General features: G+C 40.2%; 1 protein-coding gene across 1 annotated transcript in view; it reads right to left on the minus strand.

The window, feature by feature from the left end:
* The window catches only part of LOC119838478 (segmentation protein cap'n'collar-like), an 87,849-nt gene that overhangs the window by 16,262 nt on the left and 56,539 nt on the right, over window positions 1-15,048 (minus strand). Inside the window, exons 7-10 of the mRNA XM_038364425.1 lie at window positions 6,372-6,496; window positions 5,353-5,450; window positions 3,231-3,310; window positions 2,744-2,840 (exon numbers count right to left, since the gene is read on the minus strand). Of these exons, the coding sequence (XP_038220353.1) occupies window positions 2,744-2,840; window positions 3,231-3,310; window positions 5,353-5,450; window positions 6,372-6,496 (400 nt within the window). The remainder of the gene's footprint in view (window positions 1-2,743; window positions 2,841-3,230; window positions 3,311-5,352; window positions 5,451-6,371; window positions 6,497-15,048) is intronic.

Here is a 15,048-nt window from a genome sequence, read left to right on the forward strand (position 1 = left end):
TAAAGTCATTCACTTTTCATTCTTCTTAACGAATAACCTGTACACGTACGAAATGTTACCCATTTTGAGTGAGACGACAAAAAAAAAACTACACAAATTCGAATTGTATAAATTTAACTTTAAATTCTCCTATACAAACTCCTTGCAGCAAGCACACTTGACACTGACAGTTCGCGGCGAGAAAATGGCGCGAGTGAATGCCAAACGTCAAACATATCGCGCGCCAACGGGGCAAACATGGCGTTATCGCGTGTTTACATGGCAAATAAAACTTTACGATGGCACCGCTATTTATAATATATTATTAATATTTATATAGAACGATCCACGGCGACCGTGGCGTCGCTCGTGTTTCGCGCTAAAATGGCGCGCGATACGGCCGTGTCACATTTCGGGTTAAGTTTTCATAGATAATAAATAACGATGCGATTATTTTAATACCAGCGATAATAGTGATTCACACATTACTATATCGACACGTTTGAGGAAAAACTCGACGAATATTCGTGTGATTTCTTTTTTTTATAATTTACTAGCTGCGCCCCGCGGTTTCACTCGCGTAAGTCCGTATCCCGTTGGTATATCGGGATAAAGAGTTGCCTATATGTTATTCCAGTTGTTCAGCTATCTACGTATCAAATTTTATTGCAATCGGTTCAGTAGTTTTTGCGTGAAAGAGCAACAAACACACATACATCCTTATAAACTTTCGCATTTATAATATTAGTAGGATAGGATAGTAGGATTTTAACATTCGAGCGGCGGTTCCGGGAATGGGAACGCCGGCTCGAAGAGCCCAGCGCGGGCTTGAGGACGGTCGCAGCCATACGACCGGTTCTACGAGAGTGGTGCGACAGGCGGCATGGGGCAATAACCTTCCGCCTTACACAGGTGCTGTCCGGGCACGGCTGTTTCGGGCGGTACCTGTGTAAAGTCGCGAGGAGGGAGCCCAGCATGGCTTGCCACTGGTGTGCCTGCCCGGAGGACACGGCAGATCATACTCTTGCCGTGTGCCCCGCGTGGGCCGTGCCCCGTGCTCGTTTAGTCGCGGTCACCGGGCCGGAGCTTTCTCTTCCCACCATTGTTCGCGCAATGGTGGGTGGCGACAGGTCCTGGCGCGCGGTGATCACGTTCTGTGAGGACGTGATCTCGCGGAAAGAGGAGGCAGAGCGGATTCGCGAGGGGGATCCCCGCGCAGATCCGGTGCGGCGCCGACGTCCTATTGGGCGTCGTCGTCGCGTTGCGACTGCTTTACACGGTCGCAACCTGCCTCCTTGACGAAGGGCGTCGGGCAATGGATCGGGGATTTAATCCATTGTCCGATGCGGCGAGGCGGTGTGGGGCGTGTTCCGCTCACGCCGCCTACAGGAGGGTAGAGCGGTGATCCCACTTTGCCGCTCTAATTATGCGCTTGGCCCGGCAACGGGCAGCCGCCGAGGGGGTCGCGGACGTATTTTAATCAGCTCCCGTGGCCCCTTCACTCAAGTGGCTAGACGGAACACAGTGGGGTTTTGGTCGGTAAGAATCCGACATAACCCACGGCTCCATCCCCGGGGGCCGTGGGTATCTATGCAAGATTTCCCCACTATAAAAAAAAAAAAAAAAAAAAAAAAAAAGGATTTTAACATGTTTGCATCTGTGTGTTTTGAAATGTATGTTTTCTTTAATTTTTATTTTATTTGTATTTTTTAGGTTCCCTCGTATCCTGGATATTGAGATAAAACTGTGATGGAAATTTGCTTGCATTATAGGTTTTTCCTGAGCTAAATAACAATTTTATTTATCACAAGCGGTCCGCCCCGGGTTCGCCCGTATATAGCTTATATTACTCAAGGGTCATTCATGTACATGCGTCAATCAAAGAATTATTGAAATCGATCCAGTAGTTTCTGCTATTGATTTGTTCAAACATACAAACTCTTAATCTTTATATTATTATGTAGCATAAAAGTATAGATTATTAAATCCGGATACGCAATTATCAACCTAATTAATTAGTATTATGATAAAATCTGAATTATAGATCTAGAATAAAAAAGTGAGGTCCCGTGTCCCCTTGTGGGGTATGGGGCAGATGATATAAATCTGTTTCGCTGATCTTTATGGACAAGTAGGTGATTAGCCTTCTGAGTCCTGTCAACCGAGACATTTTGTGCGTCCCCATCGGGAATCGTATCCGGAACACCTAGGTTTTACGCTCACGCGTTAACCACTGTACCGCGGAGGCGGTCAATATTACTCGTATAATATACTAGCTGCGCCCCGCGGTTTCACCCGCGTAAGTCCGTATCCCGTAGGAATATCGGTATAAAAAGTTGCCTGTATGTTATTCCAGTTGTCCAGCTAGCTACGTAGCAAATTTCATTGCAATCGGTTCAGTAGCTTTTGCGTGAAAGAGCAACGTCAGCGTAGGGTAAGCGATCACCACCGCCCGTGAAAACGTTATTAAAATCTCTCCTCTTTATATTAATTCTCCTCCGAAACGTCTGGACCGATTCTGATGAAATTTTGTGTACATATCAGGTAGGTCTGAGAATCGGCCAACATCTATTTATCACACCCCTAAATGATAAGACTAAGGCAGCGTTAGCGTCCACCACGTTAGCTAGTGCTCTCATTTTGATCACAATTGCATCATCATCATCATCACCGAATCCACCTCTCAAATTCATCACAATCTATCATCACCGGACCCACCTCTCACATTGATCACAATCTCATCATCATAATCATCATCACCCACCTTCGTTCATCGCCATGTCCATCAGCTGCAGGTCCTCGTCGTTCAGTATCGACTGCAGGAAGCCGTCTTGGTTCGGCGCCATTTCCGATGTAGAATTCTGATGATGAAACGGATGATATTTATTTATTTGCGCACACACACACACACCCACACTCAGAACATAGAGAGATATATATAGAAAGGACACACAATAAAATATCTTTATTTTATTGTGTGTCCTGTACAAATTGGCGGTCTTATCGCTAAGTAGCGATTTCTTCCAGACTATATATATATATATATATATATATATATATATATATATATATAAACGGAACTAGCAATCCGCCCCGGCTTCGCCCGTGCTACATATATAGCCTATAGCCTTCCTCAATAGATGGGCTATCTAACACTGAAACAATTTTTCAAATCATACCAGTAGTTCCTGAGATGAACGCGTTCAAACAAACAAACTCTTCAGCTTCATAATATTAGTATAGATATATACCTGGTAATACACGGCGTCATGTTGCTGTGGGTGGTGCGCCGACTCAACCTTGTACGAGCTCTCAAGAGGTGCTGCAGCACCTGGGTATAATGCAACACATCTGTTTATAAACACTTTAAACCTAGACGTAATCCAACATATCTATTTATAAACACCATAATAACCTAGCTGTAATGCAACACATTTGTTTATAAACACTTTAAACCTAAGCGTCATCCAACACATCTATTTATTAAAATCAACTAACAACAACAACCTAGATGCAATTCGACACAATTGTTTAATAACACTTTAAACCTAGGTATAATCTAACACATCTTTTTATTAAATACAAATTAACCTAGCTGTAATGCAACACATTTGTTTATAAACACTTTAAACCTAGGCGTAATCCAACACCTCTATACACTAAAAACAAAATAACCTAGGTATAATGCATGCTTTTTTTGTAAGTTACATAGCAATCTAGATGTACTGCAACTCCTTTGTATATTAATACAATCAACCTAGATGTAATGCAACACATTGGTCTTTGTATACTAAAATAATGCTATAGTGTAATGTTTATGTCATCTAGGTTAATTATTTCAGATATGGGAGTCGAGCACGCTTCGGCACGAATTGGGCCAGCCCGCACCGGGGAAGTACCACACCCCCACAGAAATAGAAGCATGCTACTGTATTTCGTACGGCGAGTGGGGAGCCGGAGGCCCATTTCCTTTTCCTCAACCATCCCAGTCTCTTCTTTCTAATCATCAATCCGTTCCTTATCCTTTGCCCTTAAAAGCGGGCTGCGCATGCGCAGCGGCACTACCTTTGCTCAGCTCACGGGCGGCGGTGATCGCTTACCATCAGGCGAACCACCAGCTCAGTTGCCCGCTGTGACATAAAAAAAATATGAATTCGACTCTTGCGCGCTCTGGTCTCTCGCCCGAATCCCAGACTTTTCAGCTTTATTCCATCGAATTATTAATCTATTCGCATATTATCGGAGAGAATACGCCTTGTAAGGCTCGCCTTTATTTTATTTTTTTTAAGTGGGTAAATCTTGCATAGATATACCCACCCACGGCCTCCGGAGATAAAACCGTGGGTTATGTCGGATTCCTACCGACCGAAACCCCACTGTGTTCCGTCGAGCCACTTACGTGAAGGGGCCACGGGGGCCGGTTAAAATTCGTCCGCGACCCCCTCGGTCCCAACCCTCGCCTACTAATTTCCGATCGCAGCTACCCAGCAGAAGCTGCGGGTATGGCTAAAGGCCACGTAAACATAACTATCTAAACTGAATCGTGAGTTCTAATCAATAATATCGATAAGAACGTAACACTTGTTGCTTCATCATCACCACGGCGAACGAAATGACGCATCCGCGCTGATAATGACAAAATTGTCAATGCAACATGAATGAATGAAACGTACACGCAGCAGAACACTATCAGAATGACCACAGCAATTCTCGTTCGGTACGATCCGAAAACGGACAGTCAGTATCATGAGACAGATTATACGCGATCGTTATAAATGAATTGTTATTTTTAATCGTATCATTCTAATGTTCGTCTTATCTGAATATATGTTGGATGACGAATTTAATTAAGTTTTATCGTATGTTATCGAAGCGGATTTATTTCCAGTTTGATATAATAAAACATCTGTGAGTATTATAACTCACACACACACACGTAAAATCTACTAGCTGCGCCCCGCGGTTTCACCCGCGTAAGTCCGTATCCCGTAGGAATATCGGGATAAAAAGTTGCCTATATGTTATTCCAGTTGTTCAGCTATTTACGTGCGAAATATCATTGCAATCGGTTCAGTTGTTTTGCGTGAAAGAGTGACCGTCCATCCATCCATACATACAACTTTCGCGTTTACAATATCAGTAGGATTGATTGGAATATTAGCAGTCGTAGTGGATCAGTGGATAGGATCTCGGTTTTGACCAGAATGAAATCAAGTTCAGAGAGCCTACTAAACCGATTGCAATGATATTTGGTACGTAGACAGCTGGACAACTGGAATAACATATGGGCAACTTTTTATCCCGATATTCCTACGGGATACGGACTTACGCGGGTGAAACCGCGCGGCGCAGCTAGTCACATTTAACACTCACCGTAAGACTCGCTGTGTTTTTCAGCGTGCGGGGCCGTGGGCCCGGGGCCGAGTGGGGCGTGCGGGGCGTAGTTGGGGGCGTAGCCGGCGGCACCGTGGCTGGCGGACAAACAGACAAACAAAATTATCGTCAGAACTAAAACAAATTTATATTGAACAACACGAGAATCATCCAAGTCACAATAGTTATGATTGTATGTATGATTATTATTATTTTTTGATATGGTTACATTTTTTTTTATATAAAACTAGCGGTCAGCCCTTGGTACATATATAGCACATAGCCTTACTCAAGAAATGGGTTATACAACACTGAATGAATTTTTCAAATCGGACCAATATTTCCTAAGATTAGCGCGTTCAAACAAACAAACTCTTCAGCTTTATAATATTAGTTAAGATTTACAAATAGTACATTTTACTTTCTTATACTTTACTTTCATTCTGATTCTAAAATTTATTGAAAGCAACATTTATTTCTTATTGTTATGTAGGTACTCTATTTCTCTTAATATATAAACATCCAGTGTCATGATGTATGTTCCCAATGAACTCTTCACCAACTCAACCGATTTCGATGAAATATGGCATTTTATGTGTAATTTGGTCCAACTTAAAATATAGGATAGTGTTTAGTTCGATTAATAGCCCAATAATTTACAATCTTAATATTTTTAATTATTACTCAGCCACAGCAAAGCGTGGCCGGGTGTACTAGTTTTTTTATATATATTCTGATAACGATTCTGATTCTAATAGACTACTTAGAGTTTCTCATTACTATGCTCATCTTAATTTAATACATACCTTCATTTCGATGCTTTTTCTTGACATTTCTCAGTCAAATATAGAATCAGAATACAATTATTTATAATTATATTCTGATTCTAATCTTGATTGATATTCTGATTCTAATATTGATTGATATTCTGATTCTCACTGATTCTCGCCGATTCTCACTGATTCTAGCCGATTATCATTGATTCTAGCCGATTCTCACTGATTCTCACGGGTTCTCACCTGATATTGTGCGCATGGTGCGCGTGCTGGTGGTAGTGCTGGTATTGCTCCGGCGGCGGCGGTATCGTCAGTAGCGACGCCAGGTCCTGCCACCGCTGCTCCACCGACATCGAGCGCATGAATGACTGTGGTCAGAGAACAGTTTTTATATTATATATATAGTCTTCCTCACTAAATGGTCTAGCTAGCACTGAAAGAATTTTTCAAATCGCACCAGAAGTTCCTGAGATTTGTGCGTTTAAACAAATAAACTCTTCAGCTTTACAATATGTGTATGGATATATTAATTTGTCTATTATATAAATTCTCATTAAAAATCATAAATAATATACTTGGCAAACATCCAAACAGAAAAATGTTAATTTCTAAAATTGTAATCATTGAAATAATGTTTCGTATTGGTTGTGATGGTTCTTAATCATCTCAATAGATGGCGTGGGGTGTCCCTTAGGCACATGAAACCGAAAGAGTAGAAGAGATTCGATTACTGTGGCGGGATCATGGGTGGCCGAGAGGCTGGGCGTTGCTACGGTTTGGCAGAAAGACGTAGGTTCGAATCCTGCCTAGTGATCGATATTTTTCAATTCCTTTCGAATATAAAAGAGAGATCAAATCGACTGTATTATTGGCTTAGTTAACCTAAACTTTTGATTTGATGAACCGATTTTGATGATTCTGTTTGTATTCGAAAGCTGTCGCCCGCCGCGTGATCCCATTAAAGCATCAACATACTATAAGAAACACAAAAATCGCATCAAAAATGTAAATAAATCTCCAAACACACACAAATCCTTATCCAAAAAAAAAACCGTTAAAAAATCCGATAAACCAACAAAACCGGCAGTTGTTTACCCGCAAAGCGCAAACTAATCGGCAGTCGAGAGAGAAAAAAAAAATCGACCATCGACAAACAGTAGCGCGTAGCGTAGTGATGCGACATCGTGTTTTGAATGTGGAAACCGGAAAATCGATAATAATTTCACCGCCGCTCCGTTGTCGCTGTCAATATTTGACATGGTCTTGTGTGGTTTTCACCGTTGTCTATGGTTGGACCACCTGGTCGACTTAGACGGTCACAGCCTAATTAATGTAAAAATAATTAATGACAGCATGATCTTCTGTTAATACGAGGTTTATTTACCTCTTTGTTAATCTAATAATTCTTCATAACTTTGCCTTGTAGGAAAAAATGTATTTTTTTCTTACTTTCTCTCTTTTAATGTGTACGTATGTCTGTCTGTGATACAGTGGATCCGGATGGAATTTGATTACTGTTTGTCTGTCTGTCTGTCTGTATGTATGTCCGTCTATCATCAGGCTGCATTTATAAAAGGTGATAGTCATACCAATTAATATTTTCAACGCTTATTAATAAAGACTGCCGCTATAACAACAAATAACAACAAAATCGAGGTTAAGCAACGGTTGGCGCGGTCACCAATTGGATGGGAAACCTATTTTTATTTTTACATCTGCACTTAAGCTTATTTGTACGGAACCCTCAGTGTCGCGAGTAGGACTCGCACTTAACTCTTGACTCATTTTTTTTTAAATTTATTAATACCTAAGGTATATACAGGCGAAAGCCTGGGCCCGTGGCATTTTCCGCGCAACCGCAGGGCACAGCTAGTCTTAGTAATATTATAACGCAAAAGTTTGTATGGATGTATGTTTGTTACACTCTCATCCGAAAACCCACGAACGGATTTTGATGATACTTGGCAGTGTTGTAGTTTACGTATTCAAATAACACAAACTTTGGCTGGTACATAAATACTTTCTCTTGGACCGCAAGTTAGTCTGTGTTTAAAACAGCACGGCACAGCAAATCCTAATTTAATATTATAAATGCGAAAGTTTGTAAGGCTGTGTGTGTGTATGTTTGTTGCTCTTTCACGCTAAAAACTTTTATCGTGATATTCCTACGGGATACGGACTTACGCGGGTGAAACCGCGGGGCGCAGCTAGTATACGATATGTTGACGCATAACACATGCGGACCAAGCCATAAACACAACATTCATAACATATTTTCAAAATGTATTTATTACATTTACAGTTAATCTTAAAACAAAACATCCTATTCTTTATTATCTGTGCCGTTACCACCTGTTAGCGCGACAACGACAAGCGACTATTAAAAAAAAAACATCTCAAAACCACTACCGTTTTAATCGTTCTTTTTTTAAACCGTGTTGACATAACACTTCACAGCTTAGCTATTTTGTCTGTGGCACGCGTATATAGTTTCCATTCGAATTGGAAATTTCGAACTTCTTTCGAATTTCGAACGCGGCAATGTTTGCTCTGTCAATTGACAAATATGGCGCGAACACGCTACGTCAATATGGCGTCTAGGTAATATTTGATGAAATGTATAAATATCAAATAACTCGTAAGTAATTGTCATAACTTTTAACGTCTCATTAATAAATTATAGAGCAGCGTTAAGAATCTGTTTATATTTATTTTAAAGGATTGCTAAAACATTTTTTTTTCTATCTTACGTCTTTTTATCATTAAACTGTATAAAACAACAGTACTAATTTTAAGTACGTAGATATCATAGCGGGCAACGGAGCTGGTGGTTCGCCTGATGGTAAGCGATCACCACCGCCCGTGAACAGAGCAAAGGTAGGGCCGCTGCGCATGCGCAGCCCGCTTTTAAGGGGTAAGGGAACAGAGAAGGATTGACGATTGGAAAGAAGGAATGGATTGCGACGGGTGAGGAGAAGGAAACGGGCCACAGCGCCTCCCCCCTCACCGTACGAAACACAGTAGTACGCTACTATTTCACGACAGTCTCCTGTGGGGGTGTGGTACTTCCCCGGTGCGAGCTGGCCCAATTCGTGCCGAAGCGTGCTCGACTCCTACACACAACGTTACTTGTGTCGCGTTAACCTCTTTTCCTCCTATTCTTTAATAAGTTCTCAACAGTTATATCCCCTACTCATTATGTGATATACTAGCCGTTCGCCCCGGTTCCACCCGTGGTACATACATAGCCTATGCCACTCCTATGTCTTTGAAATCGGTCCAGTAGGAAATAGGGATTCATTTTCTACACTAATATCATAAAGAGGAAGAATTTTTATTCTTCTTTGTTTGTTTGTAATGAATAAACTCAAAAACTACCGGACCGATTTAAAAAATTCTCTCACCATTAGAAAGCTGTAACTTCGCTGAGCGACATAGGCTATATATGTACCACGGGCGAAGCCGGGGCGAACAGCTAGTTATATAAACATAGAAGCAGAATATACGTGTCAGTGTTAACCACACACACACACATGGATAGTTCAGATAAATACCCGGCTATTAAGAAAACGCCGATCTACAGTAGATACTTGTGTCTCGTACGCTTTGCGTGTACCAAATTGCTGTCCGTTTGTCCAACATAATAATTTTATTACACCTTGAGACACTTCAAGGTCACCGTACGAGTGTTTATTTGTATGTAGGAATTAAAAAACATACATGTTTATGGGTGGATTATGGCCTGAACCCTCATGGGAGGCCTGTGTACCAGCAGTTGGAACATGTATGGGCTGGTGAGCGTTGGTGATGGTGATGATGATGATATTTATACAAGGATCACTGGTATCCGAGAGTCTGGGCGCTGCTACGGTTTGGCCTGATGATGATAATGATGATGATATTTATACAGGGATCACTGGCGGCCGAGAGTCTGGGCGCTGCTACGGTTTGGCGAAAGACGCCGGTGCGAATTCCGCCTCGATATTGCATTGTTTCTATTAAGAGATAGAAAGTAATCTATATCCTCGGGGTCTCAGATTATTTGCTAGAGTTGCTTGGAAGAGATTGCTTTTGAGCAATAAGGCCGCCTTTTGTGTTATATATTGAAATTTGTCTTTTTTTGTCAATCACTGGTAAATAAGAACTGTCGGATAACAAATGTGTTTTAATATATAATCTGTTGTAAGTCAGTTGAGATACAGATGTCGCTTTTCGTAACTTGTCAAAACTCGTTCAGCTCTCGAATCCTACTAATCCTACTATCCTACTAATATTATAAATGCGAAACTTTGTAAGGATGTGTGTGCGTTTGTTGCTCTTTTACGTAAAGACTAGAGAACCGATTGCAATGAAATTTGGTACGTAGACAGCTGGACAACTGGAATAACATATAGGCAACTTTTTATCCCGATATTCCTACGGGATACGGACTTATGCGGGTGAAACCGCGGCGCTCAGCTAGTCCTATATAATGTCGAATCACTCAGAAACGTGGCGCATTCATACGGATTGTGCCTTGGTGTTCGTACGTCGTTTATTCAACGTTCGACCCAACTACCCTCACTCTGTTAATGGTCCTTGTGACTGGCTGCGATTTGTTATCGACTGACTACAACAATTGGGAAGTTGTGTAGAATCGCAGTGCGACGATCAAACTAATATTAAACATACACCTCTTTTTATTATTTACAGTACTATAAAGAATAAATAAATAAATACACTCGTTATACTAATTCTCATCCGAATCGGTTCAGTGCTTTAGCCGTGAAGAAGACGGTCAGAATCATTAAAACTACGCAACGGATTTTGATAGATAGAGTGATTTAAGAGGTAGGTTCATATGTATAATAAGGTCTATTAAACTATTACACATTTAACGCGTGCGAAGCCGCGGGCAAAAGCTAGTATATTATAGTTTAAATAATCACGCTTTAATCACAGAATCAACAAAGTTGTCTCACTCCTATTATATATGTATATATGTACACTTTTCCTAAACCCACAGGTTGCCTGGAAGACATCGCTTCTTAGCGATAAGGCCGCCTATTTGTACCGCGTTTTCTTTATTTTGAATATTTTTTGTTGTTATTTTGTTTTTGTGTGTGCAATAAAGTGTTTTATTATTATTATGTGTATCTCTCCATAATACTCGGGTACCTCCAGAAGGAAAGCACCCGGTCTTTTGGAAGGCTTACGTGGGGACACAGATCCAATACGCAGAGGCCCTTTAGAGAATTTAATGTGTTGTGGGACACCAGCCGCAGCCTGCCCATGACTGCACTGGGCAATCCGCGGCCGATGTAGGACTATTGCAAAAAAATGGCATGGAAAAAACTGGGCTATGGAAAGGGGGTGTTCGATGGATTGGTAGGTTGGGTCTATGGGAAACTATGGGCGTCTGCCTTTTCAACTTCGAAAAATTGAAAAATAGTGGCAGACGGTGACTTGCCAGTTCGGTCGATGGGCTCCCAAAAAGTTACCTAAAATGGCAACAAGGGGGCAACACCAGCTGACTGGCTAGGGGTGTAGAGAGGTGCGGCACCGGTTTCACCATCGCGGGCCCGCAGGCCCTTATTATTATTATTATTATGTAAAGAAATTATTTTAATCTGCCTATTTAAATCAGGATAATATAAACCCATGAAACTATTGTATCGTCACCGATCCTTGATAAGTGTACAGAGTTTGATTTCAATCTGTCCGTTTGAAGTGGGTCAAAATCGAGTCTAAACGAGTCGGTTACATACAAACATACAAGTGAAGCTGGACGCATGTGACATCCGCAAACAGATCACAAATTTCGAACATAACCCACGAGCCATCCAACATCCAATTAAAATATTACAACCAGCGCACTGCGCACGCGCACCGTCGTCTTTATAACGCGAATAAACATTAAATTCCATACGTGTAGCGCGAGACAACTTTTCCCAATTAACACTATAATAAAAATTAAGTGTCCAATATAGTGCGAAATTAATATTAAATGTTTTTTTTTTATTAAAGTCGCCACAAAACTTGTGAAAAGTACGACTAATAAGACTAATGGATAAAAATATGAAAGTGTCAGAATCCGCTTCCCGTCTGTACGACGGTTCTTTTGAATGATAGGTATTTGGTTCGAATCCGAATAACATGCAATCTAAATCTGAATTAATGAAATGATTTTATTTATCCACTAGCGGTCCGCTCCGGCTTCGTCCGTGGTACATATATAGCCTATAGTCTTCCTCAATAAACAGGCTATCTAGCACTGAAAGAATTTTTCAAATCGCACCAGTAGTTGTTGAGGTAAGTGCGTTCAAACAAACAAACTCTTCAACTTTCATTAGATCATAAGACCAGTGCTTAGGCTACAGAGGCTTTTCTTTAAATTCACATGAATTACTTCCTACTAATACTATAAATGCGAAAGTTTGTGAGGATAGATGTATGTGTATGTATGTATGGATGTTTGCAACTCTCTCACACAAAGACTACTGAACGGATTGCAATGAAATTTGGTTCGTAGACAGCTGCACAACTGGAATAACATATAGGCAACTTTTTATCCCGATATTCCTACGGGATACGGACTTACGCGGGTGAAACCGCGAGGCGCAGCTAGTGTAAATATAATTCTGATGTCTATGATTTAGTGCTACACGTGTTTCGACACGGCGATGTGTGTTAACTGAAACTATAATTATATATATATATATATATATATATATATATATATATATATATATATATATATATATATATATATATATATATATATATATATATATATATATATATATATATATATATATATATATTATTTATATATTTATTTATTTATTTATATACTATAATTATACAATGTTATTTATATATTTATTTATTTAGTTAGTTATAAAATGTAAGCACTCTTAAACAATTGTGCAAAATGTATACAAATGTACTTACAACTGGGATAAACGAATAGACTGGGAAGGGTAAGGAAAAGGATGTATTTATATTAAATTGTAATGCACCAACCACCGGTCATCACCTTTGCGTGGCAGATGTCACATCATATCGAAATTTTCAGTAAATATGAGCTGATGATGATGATGACATATAAAACTTAACATTATACTAGCCTAACGCCCCAGCTTCGCCCGAATTGCACCGACGTCCGAGACAAAACTATACGCAAAAGCTACTATTCCTATAGCTTATATACACCGGCAAGTACCATCAAAATCCGTTCAGCAATTTTCGACCTACAGCCAAACAAGGAACAAACAACTAACTGACTAAACGTCACATAAACGCCAGTTTAAACTAAACTACGTTATCACTAATCACCGTTTCGATGCTATAATTTGGCGCGCGGTCACTTCAAGGTCCGCGGTTGTGTTCCCGGCGTGTGTAATTTTCGTATTCGCCTAATTCGCTTTTAACAAAAAAAGAAAAAAAAAAAAAAACACCGCCAAATTGTGTTTTTACGTCAGTTATTATGTTTGATTGTTCGGTAATTGAACGGAAGCCGCCTGCGATTCAGTGGTTAGTGTCCGTGATATTCGAATAGATATGGGACAAGATTCATTTCACGTGCGAAATGCACGCTCGCAATTGTAGCTTGATTTGACACACTAGCGACCCGCCCCGGCTTCGCCCGTGGTATATAACATAGCCTATAACGCTATACGATCACGTACGCATATAGAACTTATGATATCGCTCCAGCCGTTCCCGAGATCGGCGCGTTGAAACAAAACTTTATATAAATAGCGTATTTAAGGTATGATGTTCGAGAAATCTCATACACCTCATCATAGAAAGGAGGTAAAACGGAGGCGGGGGGGGGGGGGGGGTGTAGTTCGACATACATAAATAAGATGCAAATCGAAGTGTACATGGAGTGAGCAATCTGAATTCATCATGGAATAGAAAATTAATTTAAAAAAAATGGATTTTTAAGTTATAAAAGAATCTAGGTTTTCATCATCCCCCAGATTATTTGTGGATATACTCTTGCAGTTTCAATATGTGTCGATAAGCTCTATTCAACTTATCTGTCAGATAAATGAAAAAGTATCAAATAGGCAATCAGTGGCTTTATCAGCAAGTCGCGTAACAGGCCCATCACCTCCTGTTTGTAATTTAATAAAAAAAAAAATCCCCGCTTCAAATGATGGGTAGCGAACCAACACTCTGTCGCAATGTAGCTACAACCACTGCGCTTGCGAGCACTTCTAGCCGACCCAGATAAACCATTTTCCAACAAACTATTATAATTTACTAAGTTAACTTAAGAGAATTATACTTAAACTTAACGCGAGTTAACTACTTAGGCTCTAAAACACGCGCGTCTAACAATTTCATTTAACACATAAACCTCATTTTAGTCTAGACTTAACTATTCTAAGCACTAGTGTATTAGAGTTAAAAAATTATTTAAAAAAAATTAGGTACGAAATTCGTATAAAAAAAAGGAGCTTAAATATAATACTCACTTGATAATCAAGAAAATCCATAACACGGTTCTAGACTGAACAAAACTAAACCTTAATTAATCTTAAACTAGGTCTATCTAGTAAAAACTAACACTTAAAAAAAACTATATTGCACTTAAATCAGACTGTCCACACAACGTGGTATATTGCACGAAAAAAAATAAATCAGGTACATTTAGTTAGCAATCACATCGTCTATGCCGATATTGTCACTGGCCGGCGGCGCATTTTCCTTTTTTTCGACGAAAAAAAAAAGAAAAAAAAAAGCAACAAACTGTCAAACGTCACATTTTTCCCTCCATAACGCGCGTCCGCGCGCCAGACGCGTGGCTGTTCACTAAACTTTTGCAGTACGTTCATTATGTACGGAGGTTTTGAATTTAGAATCACGGCGGCTTCTTTCCGCTAACGGGCCGCCGTCCCGTTGGCTTTCTTCGACTTTTGAGCGCGCA

This window comes from Zerene cesonia, unplaced genomic scaffold (genome assembly GCF_012273895.1).
Source record: "Zerene cesonia ecotype Mississippi unplaced genomic scaffold, Zerene_cesonia_1.1 Zces_u003, whole genome shotgun sequence".
Classification (NCBI taxonomy): domain Eukaryota; kingdom Metazoa; phylum Arthropoda; class Insecta; order Lepidoptera; family Pieridae; genus Zerene; species Zerene cesonia.